The 19,768-nt window shown below is 40.0% G+C and overlaps 1 protein-coding gene and 1 long non-coding RNA gene across 4 annotated transcripts in view; one reads left to right on the top strand and one right to left on the bottom strand.

The window, feature by feature from the left end:
- Window positions 1-19,768, bottom strand: part of LOC131920899 (uncharacterized) — a 129,166-nt gene that overhangs the window by 10,582 nt on the left and 98,816 nt on the right. The window lies entirely within an intron of this gene.
- The window catches only part of Wdpcp (WD repeat containing planar cell polarity effector), a 292,873-nt gene that overhangs the window by 245,499 nt on the left and 27,606 nt on the right, over window positions 1-19,768 (top strand). For all 3 annotated transcript variants that reach the window (XM_059275369.1, XM_059275371.1, XM_059275370.1), the window contains exon 15: window positions 16,581-16,740. In XM_059275369.1, the coding sequence (XP_059131352.1) occupies window positions 16,581-16,740 (160 nt within the window). The remainder of the gene's footprint in view (window positions 1-16,580; window positions 16,741-19,768) is intronic.

The following is a 19,768-nucleotide window of genomic DNA, read 5'->3' as shown; positions in this document are numbered from 1 at the left end:
AAGATAACATAACAGGACTGAGAAAAGGTACCAAGCCACTTGGCTAAACATAAGTAATAATTAAGGTTTAATTTAAGTGTAAGAGCTCGTCAGTAATAAGCCTGAGCTAATGGACAACCAGTTATAATTAATATATGCCTCTGTGTGTTTACTTGGGGGACACAAACAGGAGTGATTTGTCCTGACTACCAGCTGGCCGGGACACAGGAAAACTTCCAACTACAAACCTGCTTTGCTGTGTGTCTGTAACCTTTTCTGTCTGCATGAACAAAACATTAAACCTTTGCACAGCTTAGCTCATGGTGCGCTGGTGGCTCAAGCCTGCAGGCAATGGCCAGGGGGCACATCTCTGTACTGCAGCCTGCATAAGAGATTGTGGGACTAGGAAGCCATGTGTTTGCTCTGTTTTTGTTTGTTTAGAAACTTTTTTTCTAAGCTTTTTCAAGTCTTATGTAGAAATACATGGCGGGACATTTGGGGCCATTAGTAATTGGTCTTTCCTTTGGGCCACCTGCTCACAAAAAACAACAAGGAGACTTATTACTAATTATGAAAGCTCAGAGCCGGGCGGTGGTGGCACACGCCTTTAATCCCAGTGCTCCGGAGGCAGAGGCAGGCAGATCTCTGTGAGTTCGAGGCCAGTCTGGTCTACAGAGTTCCAGGAAAGGCTCCAAAGCTACACAGAGAAACCCTGTCTCAAAAAACCAACCAACCAAACAAACAAACAAACAAATAAAAAAAAACATGCAACACCAAGTATTGGGGCGGTGGTGGCACACACCTTTAATCCCAGCACTCTGGAGGCAGAGGCAGGCAGATCTCTGTGAGTTCGAGGCCAGCCTGGACTACAAAGTGAGTTCCAGGAAAGGCACAAAGCTACACAGAGAAACCCTGTCTCAAAAAAAAGAAAAATAAATAAATAAATAGATAGATAGATAAATAAATAGGGACAAAGCAAAATCCAATAGTGTATTGAATATAAGGCATGCAGGTAGACAGATAGCTACGGGGAAATACAGAAAGAAAGGACGAGATATTGATTCAGAAATGTTAAAAGTAAAAAAGAGTCTGTTTCAGACAGATGAGAAGATCTGGATTTGATACCTGGTAAGGCGGTGTCAGATCAATGAGAGACCCAATTATGTTAAAAGCTGCAGATTACAATGAAGACATACACTTGAAAACTTACAGTATATGCACAGAAAGAAAATTGGGTAAAGTCTACTAGAACCTTGGAATGAAGGGAACTTTTCTGAAATAGGATAGGAGGCAAATTCCACCATGTGGTTATACCCTCATCTCTGGAACCTGTGCATATGTAGTTACATGGCATAGTAGACCTTTCAAATTTAAGATACAAGAAATTATCTGCACTATCAAAATGGACCTAAAATAACCATTGATCCAGAGCCAGACATGGCTGTGTATAGAAGATGCAATAGAAAAGGAGTTGAAAGAAACTTGACCTGCTGTTGCTGAGGATGTCCACGTTAAAAGTGTGAAAAGGAATACAGCTGACTGGGGAGCAAAAAACATCTCTGGTGACAGCTAGCAAAGGAGAGGAAACCTCATTTCTGAAGCCCTAAGTTTTTTGTTTTTTTTGTTTTTTAACTTTAAAGTTTTTCAGGTAATGATCTGTTTTAATCCCCAATACTTCAGATGTTCCAGGTTGTAGAGCAAGACTGGACATAAGGTGCTAACTTGAAAGCAGATGACAGGCAGCTAGATGCTGTCATTCTCTGAGTTTCAAATATGGAATTGTAATAATGAGTATGTTTGTATGTGTTTATTCACAAATCTGCATAAATACCTTTCCCCCATTATCTTAGTTAGGGTTTCATTGCTGTGAAGAGACGCCATGACCAAAGCAACTCTTATAAAGGAAAACATCTAATTGTGGCTGACTTACAGTACAGAGGTTTAGTCCAATATCATCATGGCGGGACATTATGGCATGCAGGCAGACATGGTGCTGGAGAGGTAGCTGGGAGTTCTACATCTTGATCCACAGTCATCAGGAAGAGACTGAGCCACACTTCTTCCAACAAGGCCAGACCTCCTAAGAGTACCACCCACTCCCCATGGGCCTATGGGGGCCATTTTTATTTAAACCACCATACCCATCATATTAATGTTTTACAGGGTAAATTTCAAGGTAGAGACTTTGCAAATCAGAGCATGAATATTTTATTTTTATGAACAGTCAAATAAATGCCCTTTTAAAAATAGTGGTAGTCAATAATAAAATGCCATTTCTTAACACTGTCATCAACTATCTGAGAAGTTGAATGGCCTGCTTTGAAATCACAAGCAGAACCTAGAATTGCCCTCACTAGGTTACCAGTGTGTAACATGAATTGCTAAACGGTCTTATTAATAGAAAGTTGCTAGAGCATGAGACTCTTAATCTCAGGGTCATGGGTTCATGCCCAACGTTGGGTGTCATATATAACACGAATTGCTAAATGGTCTTATTAATAGAAAACCCGGAGCCAGATATTGGGGTGAAAGCTGAATGATCAGAGAAGCAGAGCAAGCTGGCCACAAGTTCTTACCTCTACAAAATCCTCAGTCTAAAGAGAGCAAGTTCCTATTTCCTTATGCCTTATATATGCCTTATATAACTTACGCCTTATATATGTGTCCTGCCATATTACTTCCTGGGATTAAAGATGTGTGTCACCACTGCCTGGTTCTGTTTCTCTCATGTAGCCCAGTATGGCCTTGAACTCACAGAGATCCAGATGGATCTCTGCCACCTGAGTGATAGGATTAAAGGTGTGAATGCCACCACTGCCTGACCTCTATGTCTAATTTAGTGGCTGGCTCTGTCCTCTGATCCCCAGGTAAGCTTTACCGGGGTACACAACATATCACCACACCAGTGATTATCATATTGCATGACTAAGCACAGTGTACTTAGGTGAAGAGGTAAAACTCTTCTGAGTTATGCAGATTCCCTAAATGAAGTTTCTGTTGATGGTACCTCAACAATAAGAGCCTTTAAAAAATCCTCAAATGGTTGGATAGGCAGCTCAGTGCCTCGCATGTTCAAGGCTCTGGGTTCAATCCCCAGAAAAAGAAAATCTTGAACTTAATAGACTATTATTAAGTCATTGAAACAAATCTTCATCTTTATATTCCTGGCCCTTTCATTTTCTACTTATAAAATTGCCATATATTTTATATAAATATAGAAATGAAACAATGATAACTAGTATCTTACCACTATTTTGTTTATTGTTTTGTTTTGGAGACAAGATCTGTTTGTCTAGTCCTCTCTCTCCTGGAACTCACTGTACTAGCCTGGCCTCAAACTCACAGAAGTCCACTTGCCTCTGCCTCCCAAGTGCTTCCCCTAGAGACACCATTGGAAATCAATAAATAGATTTAGCAACTCTGGATTTCCATTATATTTTCTGACCAGGACAAACAATAAGAAATGACATCTGATCTTGCTTATTAAATTTCTTTTCCCACGTGGTTTCTCTGGAATAGACTCCCCAAACACATGTTGCTGCTTGCCTTTCTGTCTGCCTGCCTGCCTCCTTCCCTCCTTTCTTCCTTCCCTCCTTCCTCCCTTCCTCCCTTCCCCTCTTCCTCCCTCCTACCCTCCTTCCCTTGGCATATGAAACCAAAATGTAACATCAATTAAAACATAGCCATGATAACAGAAAATAAAATTCTTATAAAGTACTTTAATCTCAATCCAGGCATGGTAGTACATGTCTATAATCCTGGCACTTGAGAGATGGGTAGGAGGATTGTAAGTTCAAGTCCAAACTGAGCTATGTAGTAGGTCACTGTCTATTAAAAACAGACAGGCAGATAGGCAGGCTTAGATATTAATATATTTATATGCTCGAAGAGTTAGTGATTATTTACTTCCTTTCCATTTAGGCCTATCAGCTTCTCAAGTATCTGAGGTGGTGGGGGAAACTCAATGTTAAAGACAAATTTTTGCTCATTAAAAACTGTTATAATACACAAGGCATGGTGGTACATGCCTATGAATCAAAACTCTGGGGAGATTGAAGCAGAAGAACCAGTTTATAGTTGTCCTTGGCTACATACTGCCTCAATTTTTTTTAAAACTCTCCCCCAAAGAAATATACATAGTTTGTTAAAAATAAGTAAACAAAGTTGAATATATGATGTCATTTTTGTACTGGAGGATGTGGCTTTCATGTAGACCACTGTGAAGTAGCTGAGGCCAGCACTACACAACATTACAAGGTTACCCTAAGAGACAGTTGCCATGCGTACCTCTCAGGAAGGCATCATACTTCCTTTTCCTCTTTCTTACTCTCTGAGCATCCTCATACTTCCTTCATCACCATCATCAACCTTAGTCTGACTTTTCCCAGTTCTAAATATATCTTCTTTATCAATAGCATGGAAAATACTATATTTGAGAAGTATTAAAAATAGGTGGGCACAGTGGTACACACCTATAAACAATGCCTGGGAAAACCCCCAGGATCAGAATACAGTGAGAGGGTTTGTGATGGTCAATACTGATTCATCTTCACAGATCTGGAGTTGCTTCTGAGACCGTGAGGAATCCTCTGGAGTTGGTCAGCTTCTGGCCGTGCCTGTTGGGGGAGTATCTTGACTAGGTTAGGGGAGGTGGGAAGGCTCACCCTGCAAGTGGTCATCACTGCCCCTAGGTTCTACAGGGAGAAGGCCAGCTGAGCACTAGCATTCATTGCTCTTGGGTCCCAGACTATGAGCAGCTGCTTCAAGCTCCTGCCCCCTTGATCCCTGCTATGATGGATGGTGGATGGGACCTTGACGTGTGAGCCAGAGCAAAGCCTTCCTTCCTTAGTCACTGTCATCAGACATTTAATCACAGCAACAGTAAAGAAACTAATGTGAGGATGAGAAGAGGAATAATAATGAATAATAATGCCAAAATATTTTTAAAGGTTTGGGATAATTCTAGCCTTTCCACAAAAATCCATTAATGAAATCGTGTAGGTTTTCTTCAAGCTCTTAGTAGATAATACTTAAAAATAACTACCAGAAGATTTTTCTTTCAGTATAATGTTCTTACCAATAAGTAAAAGTTATTCAATAAAGTGGGCAAGCTCGTATTATCCCAGGACTTAACAAGTACCTATTTTCTATGTAACTGTCAGGAGTTCTCTCTCTTTATGATGTTGAATGGTAAAGGTACATACCACTGCCAGCTTCATTTTCAGTAATTTTCAGTGACCAACATTGAATCCTATAAAAGTTTTAGAAAATACAAATCTTTGCCACATATATAAAATACTAAATCAGTAGGTTAAGGTATAAAATGACTTGTATTTCATTTTCCTAAGAGTCCTGGCTGAAGTTTTAGGATAGCACAGGACTCAACTGATCTCTTCATTCACTTACAACTATCTTTTAAGTACAAAATAACACATACCAAAAGGCTAACACTTCTTAAAAGATTATGTTTAGGGATTTCCTAAATTGTTTAAAAGATCACCATGAAGAATTCTTGTGAACAGTTCAGCCCTTACTGGGTCTGTGTCCTTTTAACTTGAGAATTTACAGTATGATTGCTCTGTAAACATCAGAATTTTCTAAATACTGTGCAGTGTATACACAGAACTGGTCATGGCTTATCTTGCACTTATCAGCTTGTTTATTTTTATTCCCCTGAAGCTGTATTTCTAACAAGAGCAGCTGCTACTTTGTAAATACTTTAATGGCTTCTGTTAGGTAGAGCTGTCAGTTTAACAGACAATGCTGTAAAAGATTTTCATTCTTGCTTGTGATTACACACCTTGAAATGTGTTTTACCCTGAAAATCCTCTGGAGACTGGGGACTGGGAAGGTATCTCCTTTGAAGGCACAGAGCCAACAGAATAGAAAGATTTAAGAATGGTGTATAAGATCAGGTCGGGGACAAATATACACCCACACTGAGTTCTCTTGAGTCAAACAGTTGTTGAAAGCACACACTTCATACCCAACATTTCAGGAACTGTTACTGTCTTGGAGAATGAGTCTTCTATGCAGCCCAAGCTAGCCTTGAACTCTGGATCCTTCTGCCTCTGCCTCCCAGTGCTGATATGCCAGATGTGTGCCACTACTCAAGGCCAATTTAGCACTTCTGGTGAACAGAGAGGAAAAGGCAGCTGAGAGATGAGTGACTGATCTAAAATGTCTGATAAGAGCAGGGATCACACACTAGTCTCCTGAGTTTTCCACCGTTGTCTTTCTATCCTGGGGGCATGTGTAAGATAGGGGAGAGTAAAACAGTAGAAAAGACAAACAAGCAGGGTTCAAGGACTTCATCAAGAATCAGAAAGTGTGTTAGGTTTTGTAGGTCACATAGACACAGTTTAAACTACTCAAGTTAACACTGTTGACATTGTATATTATAAACAAGGGTGGCTGTGCCCCAATAAGACTTCATTTAGACACTGAAATTTAAATTTCATTTGCTTTTCACATCTAAGAATGTATCATCTTTCTAATAGTTTGAAAATTTAAAGAAAAAAATACCAATTTCCATTGTTGGTAAATAACTGAAAATAACTTTTAAGTACTATAGAGTAAACATCTATAAACTGAATTTGGTGCATGAATTATAAGCTTAAGTATTTGTCCTAGGGAAAAAAGACTAAAACAAAATTCTAAATAATTCACAGTTTCTTTTATGTTTTTAATAGTGGATAGAGAATTCAATAATTCCACAGACATAGATTTAACAGATATATACTGACTATTCATACAACTAGAATACACGGTCTTGTCAAATGCCCCTGGAACATCCTCCAAGACTAACCAAATTAAAGCCATAAAACAAGTCTTCTTCTTTTTTTAACTTTGTTGTGCTCAGTATCAAAACCAGGGTTACAGGCATAGTAGGCAACTACTCTGCCACTGACATATCTCCAGTCCTTAAGTCAGCCTTTTAATAAAATATTTATTATATAAAGTATCTTCTGATCACAGTGCAATTAAACCAAAAATTGGTAGGAGGAGTAAAACTGGAAAACTCATATTTGAAAATAAAGCAATACACATATAATGAGCCAAAAAGGGAATCACAAAGAAAATTCTAAAATGTCTTGAGACAAGGGAAATACATGAATATATGATATACATCACAAAAAAAAGAAAATCTCAAATAAATAGCCTAGCTTTATATCTGAGGGAACCACTAAAAGAACAAATTAAACCAAAAGACCCAGAAGGAAATAAGATTAAAACAGAGAAAAAAATACAAAATAGAAAATGACCAAAAAAAAAAAGTCAATGACACTTAAGATGCAGCTTTCAAAAAAATGAACAACAAAATTGATAGACCACAACCACAAGAACAACCACCACCACCACAACAACCACAACCACAACAACCACAACCACAACAACCACCACCACCACCACAACAACAACAAAAACAACAGCCACAACTACAACTACAACAACAACAAAAACAAAACAGCTCTGCTAAGAATCAGAAATGCCTCCAGGTAATCCTACCCAGTACATCAGATGAGGGTGCTTATCCAGCATTACATCAGTGCATGCTGAGCTACTAAAACTGGATCTTAAATAGAACAGGTAGACAATTAGTAAGTGAACTGAATTAGTAACCAAAACCTCCAAACAAAGAAAAGCCCAAAACTTGTTGACATCACTGGAGAATTCTACCAAACATTTAAAGAGAAATTCCAAACATCCTCTTCAAGTCTTCCCAAAAATTGAGGAGGGACCTTCCCAGAACCATTTTTAAAAGGAAGCGTTGTTCTAACGCCAAAGTCATACAAGGCAAGGAAAACTGTTGACCAATGTATCTGATTAGTACTGATGAAAAAGTCCTTAACAAAATGCTAGCAACCCTAATTTGACAAAGCAACACAGTGATCAATCAGGACTTCTGTCTGGAAAGCTAGAATGGTTCAACAAATGAGAGTCAGGGTACTCTGTCACATTAACAGAGTGAGGGACAGAAGCTAAGGATCTTCTCAATACTAGCATGGCATGTGCAAAATTCAACCCCTTTCCATGATAGAAAACACTCAACAAAGCAGAGTAAAGGGAAAATACCTTAACATAAGAATGGCTACATATGACAGACTTACAATTTAAAGCAAACTGAGTGATGAAGACTGACAGCCTGAGCTGGCACAATGACTCAACAAGTAAAGGCTGTGTCACCAAGCCTGTCAACCTGACAGTTGTCCCCAGAGCCCACATGGTGGAAAAACTGACCTTCATGTATGCACAGTGGTACATGCACATCTATAATACAATAAATAAATACAATTTTGAAGCACTGAAAGCTGTTTCTATAGGACAAAGGAAAAACCAAGATGTCTGTTCTTTATGTTTATATTTAATGAGGTACTAGAATTCCCTAACCAGGTTAACTATGCCAAAAAGATGTAAAAGAAAAAAATCCAGGTCTGAAACAAGTAAATGACCTACTTGCTAATTACATGATCTTATTATATAAAGAAAACTCTTAAATTTTAAATTCCATTGAAAAAATTGTTAGAATAAGCAAATGCAATAAAGTGATAGGAGACAAATCAACATGTCATCATGTTCAAAGGGAGTGATCTAAAGGTGATAATGAAAACAGTTATATCCACAATAGTTGCTAAAAGAGGAAAATAACCTTACTGGGGAGGTGAAAGATGTGTTCCCTGAAAAACGCTGCTGAAAGAAAGTAGAGAACAGGTGTGACAGCCCACATGTCTTCCCAAAAGTTGGGAGACTGAAATGGGAAGGTTCGTTGAGTCCAGTGGTTCAAATCCAGCCTGTACAACATGTATAGACTCATGTCTCAAGAACAAAAAAGATAAAAACAGACATCTCATATTCATGAACTAGAAGACAAATATTGACCAATAGCAGTACCACTAAGGCAAATGGCTAGTCAGTGCAAGTCCTATCCAAGTGCAATGATGACTTTGCAGAACTACAAAGATGGGTCTTAATTTTTGTTTGCGTTTATTCATTTACATCTGTGTGCATGTGGCGTGGTGCACATGTAGAAGTCAGAGGACAAGTTGAAGAAGGAGGTTTCTCCCTCATTGTGTGGGCTCTGGGAACCAGACTTGGGTCTTCAGGCTCAGTGGCAAGCAACCTTACCTACTGAGCCATTTGATGGCCCCCTATTAAAAATTCATATGAAATCACAGAGGATACTGAATAGTCAAGGGAAACTTGACTATTGAAACAATGTCAGCTATGTTATACTTCTGGATTTCAAGGGTAGAGTAATCAAAACTGACACTAAACTAAAAGTGAACATATAGACCAATAGAACCCAAAATGGAATGGAGACCACAAACATAAACTTTCAGGTATGTGGTCAAATAATTTTCAACAAGGATGTTGGGACCACTAACGGAAAAGGCAGTGTCTTTTCAGTAAGTTTAGTTAGTGGTATCCAGAAAACCATATTCATATGCAAAACCGTAAGCTATACCATCACCTTATAGCATGTACAAAAGGTAACTCAGAATAATGAAAGATTTGAATGTAAGACCCAGAAGTACAAAACTCCTAGAAGAAAACAAGGAGTTGGGCCTCACTGTTGACAGTGTGACACAGCAGGAGCACAGTTGATGATGATGTAGACACTAAGAAGCAGACAGTGGATGATATGAATGGACAGAAAGGAAAAGCTAAGGTTAAACAAGGCTGCTGGGACTCACTTTCCTTCGCAAAGCCCAAGCTCGCTCACTGTGAACCAGAAAGGCCTAGGGCTTCCTCTATCCCACAGATGATAGTTGATGGCCCCACTACAGCCACAGTGGGAATCTGCAGCAGGAGAGAGAAAATGAGCCAAAATTTCCAAGGCCCTGACTTTTTTCAAGTACTTTAAAAATAAAAATATGTTTGTATTTTATTATTTATTGTATATCCTGATGGGAGTTTTTTTATTTTATTAATTTATTTTACATCCTGACCACATTTCCCTCCCTCCTCTCTTCCCAGTCCCTTCCCCCCCACCTCCCCTCTGCCTCCACCCTATTCACTCTTCCTCCATTTCTATTCAGAAAAGGACAAGCCTCCCATGGATATTGACAAAACATGGTGAGACTAAGCACCTCGACTTTGGGACCCTATTCCCCATACTACTTTTGTATTTTTTTATTTATGTTTTATATGTCTGCACATGTTGTTAGGGATCAGCAAGTTTTAATGGTGTCAAATGACCAAATATTTAAATATTTAATGAATGACCAAATATTTAAGAGCATTCTCTGTGACCATGTCCATTATAATCTTGAGGGGAGAAAGGATCTTTTTAAAAATGAATAGCCAAAAAGGAAAGCTACTACCAATAGAATACTGTCTGAAGCACTCCAGTAATAGTGTGTGTGTGTGTGTGTGTGTGTGTATGTTTATGCACGCTTGCTCACCTCTGCTATACGTAGTCGGTTCCCATGAGATGTACAAAAGGACCAAAGAGAATGATGGTGCAACCCTTTAATCTTAGAACCCAGGAGGCAGAGACAGGCAGACCTCTGAGTTTGGAGCCAGCCTGGTCTATATAATAAATTGGCTAGCCCAGGCCAGCCAGCCAGACCCTGTCTTTCTTTCTTTCTTTCTTTCTTTCTTTCTTTCTTTCTTTCTTTCTTTCTTTCTTTCTTTCTTTCTTTTTCAAGACAGGGTTTCTCTGTGTAGTTTTGGTGCCTGTCCTGGATCTAGCTCTGTAGACCAGGCTGGCCTTGAACTCACAGAGATCCGCCTTGCCCTGCCTCCTGAGTGCTTGGATTAAAGGCATGTACTACCACCACCTGGCCAGACCCTGTCTTTTTAAAAAGAAAAGAAAATAAAAAGGTTAAAGATTGCTGTGGAAGGCCAGCTCCCACCTTTTAAAGGGTTCCTATGAGGAGGAAAGAGGGATAAGAAACTTTTAGATAGAAAGATAGCAGAGAGGAGACAGACAGAAACACAGGATAGCTTCAGGAGGCCTAGGTAAAAATCCAATGGCCCCTTCTGTCTCTTCAAAGTGGCTTTTTTAAACAATGCCAAGGGGTGGGGCAAAACACCTCCCCCTTGCTAGATCAAAGCATACCACACAGCCAAGTGCAGACCCTTCCAAACACCTTGTAACCACGCCCATAAATCATTCCCTTGTGCAGCCCTGCTGGGTAAAGCAAGCTCAGATTCTCGGACCCTGAGTAAGTTCTTACTAGGAAACTTCTGTGGGTCTCTACAGCTCCCTCAGATAGACTGTGCCTGCCTTAGGTCATTCTTCTTCCCTAGTCAACCTTACCCACCCATGAGATACACTTTCCATCAAGCATACTCTGTCTTAGGTTAGACGACAGCAAGAAGAGCATTGTCCATCCCTGATTAACAGCCTCTGTCAGGGGGAAGTACAGAGCTTAACTTAGCTCTGACTCAGGTCCCTACTAAGAGCTTGCAAATAGTTGGAATATCAACAGCAATCCCTAGGGCTGCTGCACCCCCCCCCCCAGGAAAGGAGTAGAGAATGACCAATATGGAATATCCTTTTTTGAATGGGCCTAAGATGTTTATAGCAGCCTTAGCTGTGCCAAAACCTTTTTTTTTAATTCAATAAACTCTTGATGCAAATGCATCAAATAAATCAATAAACTCCTGATGCAATTGCATCAAACTTAAAGACTTCCTTAGCTTCACCAAACTATGGTTCATCAATATCAACAGGTTAACATCATTCTAGTATGAGTATTACTATACATATTTACAATTAGCATGAATATATTATACATATTTGCAATTCTTACAAACTTACATTCAAGAGCAAACTCTCTATAGGACTATTTTACAAACTTTAGCAAACCTCTAAAAGAGATCTCTTAACAGAACTATTTACATTGTCTTTCAACAAGACAGAAGGTATATGAATCATGAGTCACCACAGTTAAAATTGTAGGTGAACTCAAAATTTTCATTTCTGAAGTTTTTAAAAGCTCAGAATAGTCAGTTCTAATAACAGTCTTATAGTGCCCCTGAAAGTTTGAAATCAGAGCCTAATTCATCAGCACCTCTACAGTCTTTGTATCCAGCTCCCTCGACCTCAGGATTCAGTGAGTGCTGCTACCAGGGGGCTGCCACTCCCCCTGAGCCACCTTCCTTGCCAGCCATTCCGGAACTGGCAGAAATGGTCACCAGCTGGAGGGTGGTCCCTTTACCCAAATTCATTGCAGTTCCCCTGAATGCAACAATTCAAACGTTGCTGAAACTTCACTGCCAGCTACAGCAGCATTTTATGACAGTCTTTCTCGAGAACCTTACATCAGAGCAAAGGTGGTTGCCACTGTAACTGAGCTGCTACAGAACTCCTTTCAGAAGGCTCTCTGCTCAACCAGCAGACAGAAACTGCACAACTTTAGCTGCTAGCTCTGTTCAGGCTTTTACAATCCCAGTCCTGAGGCCTGAGCACTCTCAACTGCCTCTCACCCCAGGGGCTCAAGCTTCCTCATGCTGATACAAGCTATGGCTCTTAAGCAACCCCGGCTCTGGGAGGAAACCCAGCCACTACAAGCTGTGGTTTCACTTACACTGTATTATCCTGGGTGTCTGGCTGTTCAATTATGGGGAACATTTGAAATCCTTGCACCTCTTTCCCTCTGCTAGCTGCCTCCTGAATACTAACTTGAAGAGAAGGTGCAGCACTAGCAGCAAGGGTTGGCCATGATCTAGGAGGCTTTTGTGCCAGGGCAATTATGGGTGGCTTTCCCATTCTGGTAGACCCCCCCCAGGTGAGTCTAATTCTACCCCTACAGAAGGAAAAGAGACCTGGGAAGGAGAGACCTGAAGAGCTTCCAGTTTTTGAGAAAGAAATTACTAAGTTTTTCAAGCCCTTTAGTTCCTCCTTTGTCTCATCCTAAGACTTCTGTTCCTTAAACTTGGCTTCATGGCCAAGAGGGAACTGACCCTGACTGAGTGATGTTGTAAAAGTGTTCTCATCTAGCAGCTGGCAGAGTAGAGGGTTTTGTCTCTTCCGAGTCCACCTCAGGGAAAATTCCCCCCAGCTGCTCAAGGCTTAGCTCTAAACTGTTCCAAATTAACGCCCACAGGCCAAAAGCTTCCACAGGAATCTTTTCCAGCCCATATTCCTCATAATATTTTTGCATTTTGACTCCGATTGTCCCCCAGGAGTCTGTTCCAGAGTCCCATAATCAGGGAACTAAGGACACAGTTCCTCTATGAACTCCAAAAACCTCTGTTTGTACTTGTTGTGGTTCTACCTTAACTCCCCTGGTTTTCAAACTTTTTACAAGCAAATATTCAAACATCTGCTTGCTGTTTCTCTGCCCCATTTCGGCTTTTCTTTCTCAGACTGCTAAATCGGAAGTGGCTGCTTGTTCCTGGACACTGTTTTCAAGTTCCTGGACACTGTTTTCAAGTCTGGCACTAGGGAAATTCTCCTCTTACCCTAAGTTGCTTCCTACACTATATTCCTATACCTAAGCCCTATATTTTCCCCTAATTTAAGAGAGAGAGAGAGAGAGAGAGAGAAAGAGAGAAAGAGAGAGAGGAACCTAGACAGAGTGAGAGATACTTCCTGCAGGCTAATTTTTCTATATTTGCTCCTGAAGAATAAAATACCACCTAACTTTTTCATACAAAACCGGACATGTCCAACTGCTTCCACGAGGTTTTCCTGCTCTCACTTATCTATCTTCTGTACCCAAGTCCCTGTTCAGGTGCCATCTATGGGAGGTCAGCTCCCACCTTTTCCAGGGTTCCTATGAGGAGGAGAGAGGGATAAGAAACTTTTAGATAGAAAGATAGCAGAGAGGAGACAGACAGAAACACAGGATAGCTTCAGGAGGCCTAGATCAAAATCCAATGGCCCCTTCTGTCTCTTCAGAAGGGCTTTTTTAACAATGCCAATAGGCAGGACAAAAGACCCCCCCCTTGCTAGATCAAAGCATACTGCACAGCCAAGTGCCGACCCTTCCAAACATCTGGAAACCATGCCTGTGGTCAAATCATCCCCTTATGCAGCCCTGCTGGGTAAAGCAAGCTCAGATACTTAGACCCTGAGTAAGTTCTAACTAGAAAACCTCCGTGGGTCTCTACAGATTGCTTTATTTTTTTTAATTTTGGTCAGTTGCCTTTATTATTTTATTTAATGTTATTTTGTCTGATGTATAAAACAATATTATTAAAAAATAAACTGAAAATTTAATTTCCTGAATTGTTGTAGCAGTAACAAAGGACTGCCATAGAACTGCCAGTCCCACTGCCTGATACACATCTAAAAGAACTGGAATCAGGGCCATAAAGATGTGTTTGTGCCATCTAGCTCATAGCAACATTGCTCACAATCCCCACAGCAGACATTCAGAAACTGAATTTGTTGCAAAGGCCGTCACTACTCATTTGGGCCCAGGAGGTTACTGAAAGCAAGATGGGAGTACAGTGTCTTCTCTACTCTGTATCTGATTATCCCACGATGCTCTCTCAGGAGCACCTGCCTAGAAACTGGGGATACCCAGCCCTGTCATTCTGCTTCGAGGCTAAAGGAACAGTGATGAGGGTGACCGAAGCGCCTTACTGACAGATTTGCAGAGTTACACACCTGCACAATGTGACCTAAAGGTCTCCAGTCCTTGTCCTCAATCTGCAGTCACCTTGTGTTCTGGGAGGCAAAAGAGCCTTGCAGGACTGAACCTCTCCTATGTGAGAATTCTCTCTGATGGTGAGTCTCTACCTGGAGTAGGAATAACCATCTGAGAGCCGCCTTTCCCCTCACATAAGGACTTCAGACTACCGTGCTACATCAAGATTGAGACAATGGTCAACCAGACTATGCCTTGGCCCCAACTTAATTATACACATCTCTTGCCCTCTGTCCTCATTCTCACTCTGAGCAAACCAGCGCCTCGTGCCTATGCTCAGGTGAATGAGGTTGCTGGATCCCTCTGGTAGTCTTTCCAGTGTGCCACACTGATTAATCTTCTTTCTCTGCCTTCCTCTTTAAGTGGCATATCAGCACTCTCATACCTGGGTTTGCCTTAAAAGTCTAGGTGATAAAAGCAACCAAGTTTGCATAAATAGATGACCCAGTGGATGGAATGTTTTTCAGCCTTGAAAAGAAGAAATCCTCTCACAAAATATTACATGGGAAAATGGGAGGTGGAAGAACTTACACTTATTGAAGTAAGCCAGTCACAAAACTACAAATACTATATAAGATATCTAAATTTGATAACTTCATTGAAAGAATATAAAATGGTAGCTACTGGGCTGCAGAAGAAATAAAATGGATTGTTAATGGATATAGTTAGTTTTCCACAGTGTTAAACTTCTACAGATGAGCTATGCAAGGATGTGGTAGATATAATTAATACTACTGAGTGCACATTTAGAAGATTGTAAAATTTAAGCCATGTGTCTTTCTTGACACAATTTAAAAAGTTTAAACACAACACACCCTCCACATGAATACCATGGTCCTGGGAATGTTTTATTTTCTCACAAGGCTTATGTTTCTCATGATTAACCTACTTTTCATAGCCTCACTATGTTTCAACCTGCTAAACAACATCCTGTAAGGCATGAAGGTGTGTCTGCTCATCTTTACATGTCTGTGACATGGAAATATACCTCTTCCTGTGCATTTTAAAATTCTAATTGGAGACTGATGAGTATAGCTCAGTGGTAGAGCACTTCCCTAGCATGCACAAGACCCTGGTTTTGATTTCTGTCACCACAAAAAGTAAATAAAAATATAAAAATAGGGGCTTGCAAAATAGCATGGAGAGCAAAGTGCTTGCCACTGAGTCTAGGACCTAAGTTTGATCCTTGGGGCCTGATGGAAGGAGAGAATCAGTTCCCATGTCAACCTCCCTTCACATGCCTGCCACACTTGTTCATGCATGTGCATACACACACACACACACACACACACACACTCAAACACACACACACACACACACGTGTGTGTGCATGCACAGTTTTTAATTACTTTAAAATTTTAAAATAATACTTATCTAAAGAAAAAATTTTTTAAAGATGTCTGAGAGGCCTGGGGAGATGATTCAGCAATTAAGAGTATGTCCATGCTCTTGCAGAGGACTTGGGTTTGGTTCTTAGCACCCACATCAGTGGACTGGTAACTGCCTATAACTCCAGTTCTAGGGAATCTGATGCCTGGCAGCTTCATGCATGTGGCACACATAAACTCATGTAAGCCCATATACATACACATAAAATATCTAAAAAATGACTTTCCTTTTTAAGTTTATGTACTATATATTAGACCAATTCCTTATAATTGTCCAAAATGATAAAACAGCATGGCAATTGAGTAACATTAAGAAAAGAGCAAATGATGAATTGTGTTGACAAAAGCACTATGAATAGGCAAAGTATAAAAGAATTTTTGAACTTGATCTTGAGAAGAATCATGTTGGTGACCCTGGCTGAGGTAAGTAGAATGAAAGTACTCATAAGAGACAGGAACTGCCGGTCCCTCCCCCACCCCCCATACTATACAGTGGATAACAAAGGACAAACCTGAACTGGGCACATGAATTGTTAGTCACAAACTAGTTAGCAGAAACTGTATTTGCATTTTTCTCATATCTTACTCATTGTATATAAAACAGAACTCCTGGGGCCCTTGGATGGAAGAGACATGCTAAATGAAGCTTTTGCTGGCCCAGCTTTAACACCTGAAGGAGAAAACACATTTCCAGATCTTCCTTCCATTGGTTCCACACACAGGCATGCTGTTCATCAGAAAATACCAAATGGCCCTTCTAACAGGTAAAATATATTGAATTGAGAGTTTACTATATAAGGAAGTAGTTCACATTCAGCACTTCAAATACAATTGTGCATCTGGTTTCTGTATGTTGGTTTTGTATCCTGCCACTTTGCTGAAAGGACTTTATCAGATCCAAGAGTCTTATGGTGGATTCCATTGTATCATTTCTGTATCATGAAATCTACAAGTAGAGATAATTTGTCTGTTTTCTTATATCCCTTTTATTTATTTTTATTACTGCTATTTCCAAGACTCCAATCTCAATATTGACTAAGAGTAGAGAGAGTGAGAACCCTTGTCACATTCTAAGGTTATAGAGGAAATGGCCTCAATATTTTTTGTTCAGTATAATTTTGTCTATAGATTTAACATATACAGACTTCTTTCTATTAGATGTGTGTCTTCTATACCTAGTTTCTTCAGGACCTTCATGCAGGCATGTTGAACTGTCAGATACCTATCCTGAACCTACTGAGATGATTATGTAATTTGTTAACACAGCCCAGGAGGCTAGCTCCTGGAACTTACCCAGGGTAGCAAAAAGAATGCCTCAGAGTAGCGAGGGCTTAGGAAAAATTCTTATCTATCTGAAGGCTAGACTTCTATCTCAGGGGAAAAATAAAGAAACACACATGCTTTCTGATGGTAACTTTCTCTTTTACTTCATCTTGAAAACTCTCTTTCTCTCTGTCTCCGCATAGTTACATCTATTTACATACAGCTACATATCTCTCTTTACATACATACATCTCTCTTCTACACAGCCATACATCTCTATACATAGTTACATCTATTTTCACACAGTTACATTTTCCACACATTCTCCACACAGCCATATACTTCTATTTACAGTTATATCTCTTTTCTCTACACACAGCCCTCTCTGCACACATCTCTTTCATACAGCTCTCTCACCTACATAGCAGCAGCTCTCTCACACAGCTCTCTACTACTTCTCTACTCATCTTCTCTCCTCAGCTCTCTCTGTATGCCCAGCTACATCTCCCTGTCAGTACACACACATACACACTCACACACACACATATCAATAGCCAAACTCTGGACATTTATATGTTACATTTTCAGGGGCCAACCCATTCTCATAATACATGATAAATCACAGTTTCTCTCAGGCTAGGGAGGTGGTGCTGACTGGCCAGTGGGTTAACACTTGGCTGTGCACATATCTCTGAGTGGTCAGGATTCCCAGACAGAAAGTGACATTGAAATTCAGGACTTAAACAATAAACAGTTAGTTGGCTGAACCTTGAGGCTAGGAATATATGCAGAAAGCCAACCACTGAAAGGACCTGTACAGGGAGCCATGTCTCAGTGTTATCAGCCTGACTTTGATTTAACAGCCACTTGGGAACTTGTCCTTGTGTATTCTCTGCAGGGGTAGCTATTCTGTTTTGAATTTGTTCTGAAGTCTAAAATTAGCTATCTTTGTGACTGAGAATACTGTTACTTTCCTATGTCAGTTATGAAAATACCCCAGTATTATTTCTATTCATCAGAATTATACAGCTTAAGTAGAAATTATCTTCCTGACATTCCACAGCTATAAGTGCCCCCAATAGATGGAATAGATGCATGAGATAAACAGACAAGCAGTGAGAAAACACCCATAGCAGTTTTTAGGGAAGAAATGTAGTGACACATGAGAAATTACAGACAGAAGCAACCAGTTTCCAGAGCCAGTAACCCTATGGTCTTTGCCAAGTGGGGCTTCCCATCAGAGAGTTATTCATCTGGTAGGTTGAATACTAGTTGTCACCTGCACTCAGGGTGGTTGGTCCACAACCAAGTAAGACTTGATGACAGCTGTCTCATGCCAGCCTACATAGTCCCCCACTTGCACATGGTACCTTTGTCCAAACTTTTATTCTTTAATTAGCCTACAAAATCGTAGGGTTTTCTTTTAGCTCTTTGCGCATACTTAGTTCTGGTTGACCCTCCTCCCTTACATCCTCTATGTTTCTTTTCCCCACCTCTACTGAAGCATTCTATGTCCAGTTTTGACCCTTCTACTGTCCTATGAAATGTGCTCATCTCCCTCTGTTCTCATAAAGCCTCTCCCCGCTTCTTCTTGGTCCCTTTCTAGTTTCCTGATTTCTATACACATGTCTACATAAATCCACTCTATAAAAATTAAAATATAGGATCTGCATATAAGGATGGATGCTTGTTTTATATGAGCCAGAGTTACCTCACTTAATGTATTTTACTTGTATTAATTTTTCTGCAGTTTAATTTTTCTTTATGGTTTAACAAAATTGCATTGTGTTTGTCTCCCACATTTTCATTATTCATCAGCTGATGGCCATTTATGCTTGTTTCCCTTGCTACTATGAACAGAGCAGCAATAAAAAAAATGTATCTGTATGGTAGGGCAAAAAATACTGTGGATATATAACCAGGTATATCTGTCTCATGTGGTAGTTCTGTTTTTAATTTTTAAAGAAACCCCTCCAGTGATTTCCAGTGGTCACACCAGTCTCCCTCCCACCATCAGGGAGTAACTCCTTACATCTACCAGCATTTGATTTTGTTTTCACAATGATAGTTATTCCCTGGTGAGGTGAAATATCAAAGTAGTTTTGACTTGAATCTTCTTGCCACCTAAGGATGTTGAACACTTTCAAAAATATTTATTGATGATTGACATTTGTTCTTTATAGAACTTTGTTTATTAGCCCATTTAAAATTTTTCTATTTTCTCATTAAACTTGTTCTTTGACATATTTATACATGCTTAAAATGGATTCTAATTACTCTCATTTTCCACCTCTGTCAGCCTCCTATCTCCAGACAAATTACTTGGTTAGATTACAGAATAGTAGATTTACATATGGCTTTTCATATACCCTCTATGATAATTAACCGCCTCTTCTCTCTCCCCATACCTCTAGTCCCCTCCCTGCTTACTTTCCACTTCCAGTGTTCTCCCTCTCTACTTTCATTTTACCTAATATTGCCCCTCCCTTAGGAGATTCCTCCTTCCTTCCATTGCCCCTTTCTCATTTC

The sequence above is a fragment of the Peromyscus eremicus genome, chromosome 10 (genome assembly GCF_949786415.1).
Source record: "Peromyscus eremicus chromosome 10, PerEre_H2_v1, whole genome shotgun sequence".
NCBI lineage: Eukaryota > Metazoa > Chordata > Mammalia > Rodentia > Cricetidae > Peromyscus > Peromyscus eremicus.
The sequence above is the reverse complement of the archived record's forward strand: the minus strand, read 5'-3'. Positions and strand labels throughout refer to the sequence as shown.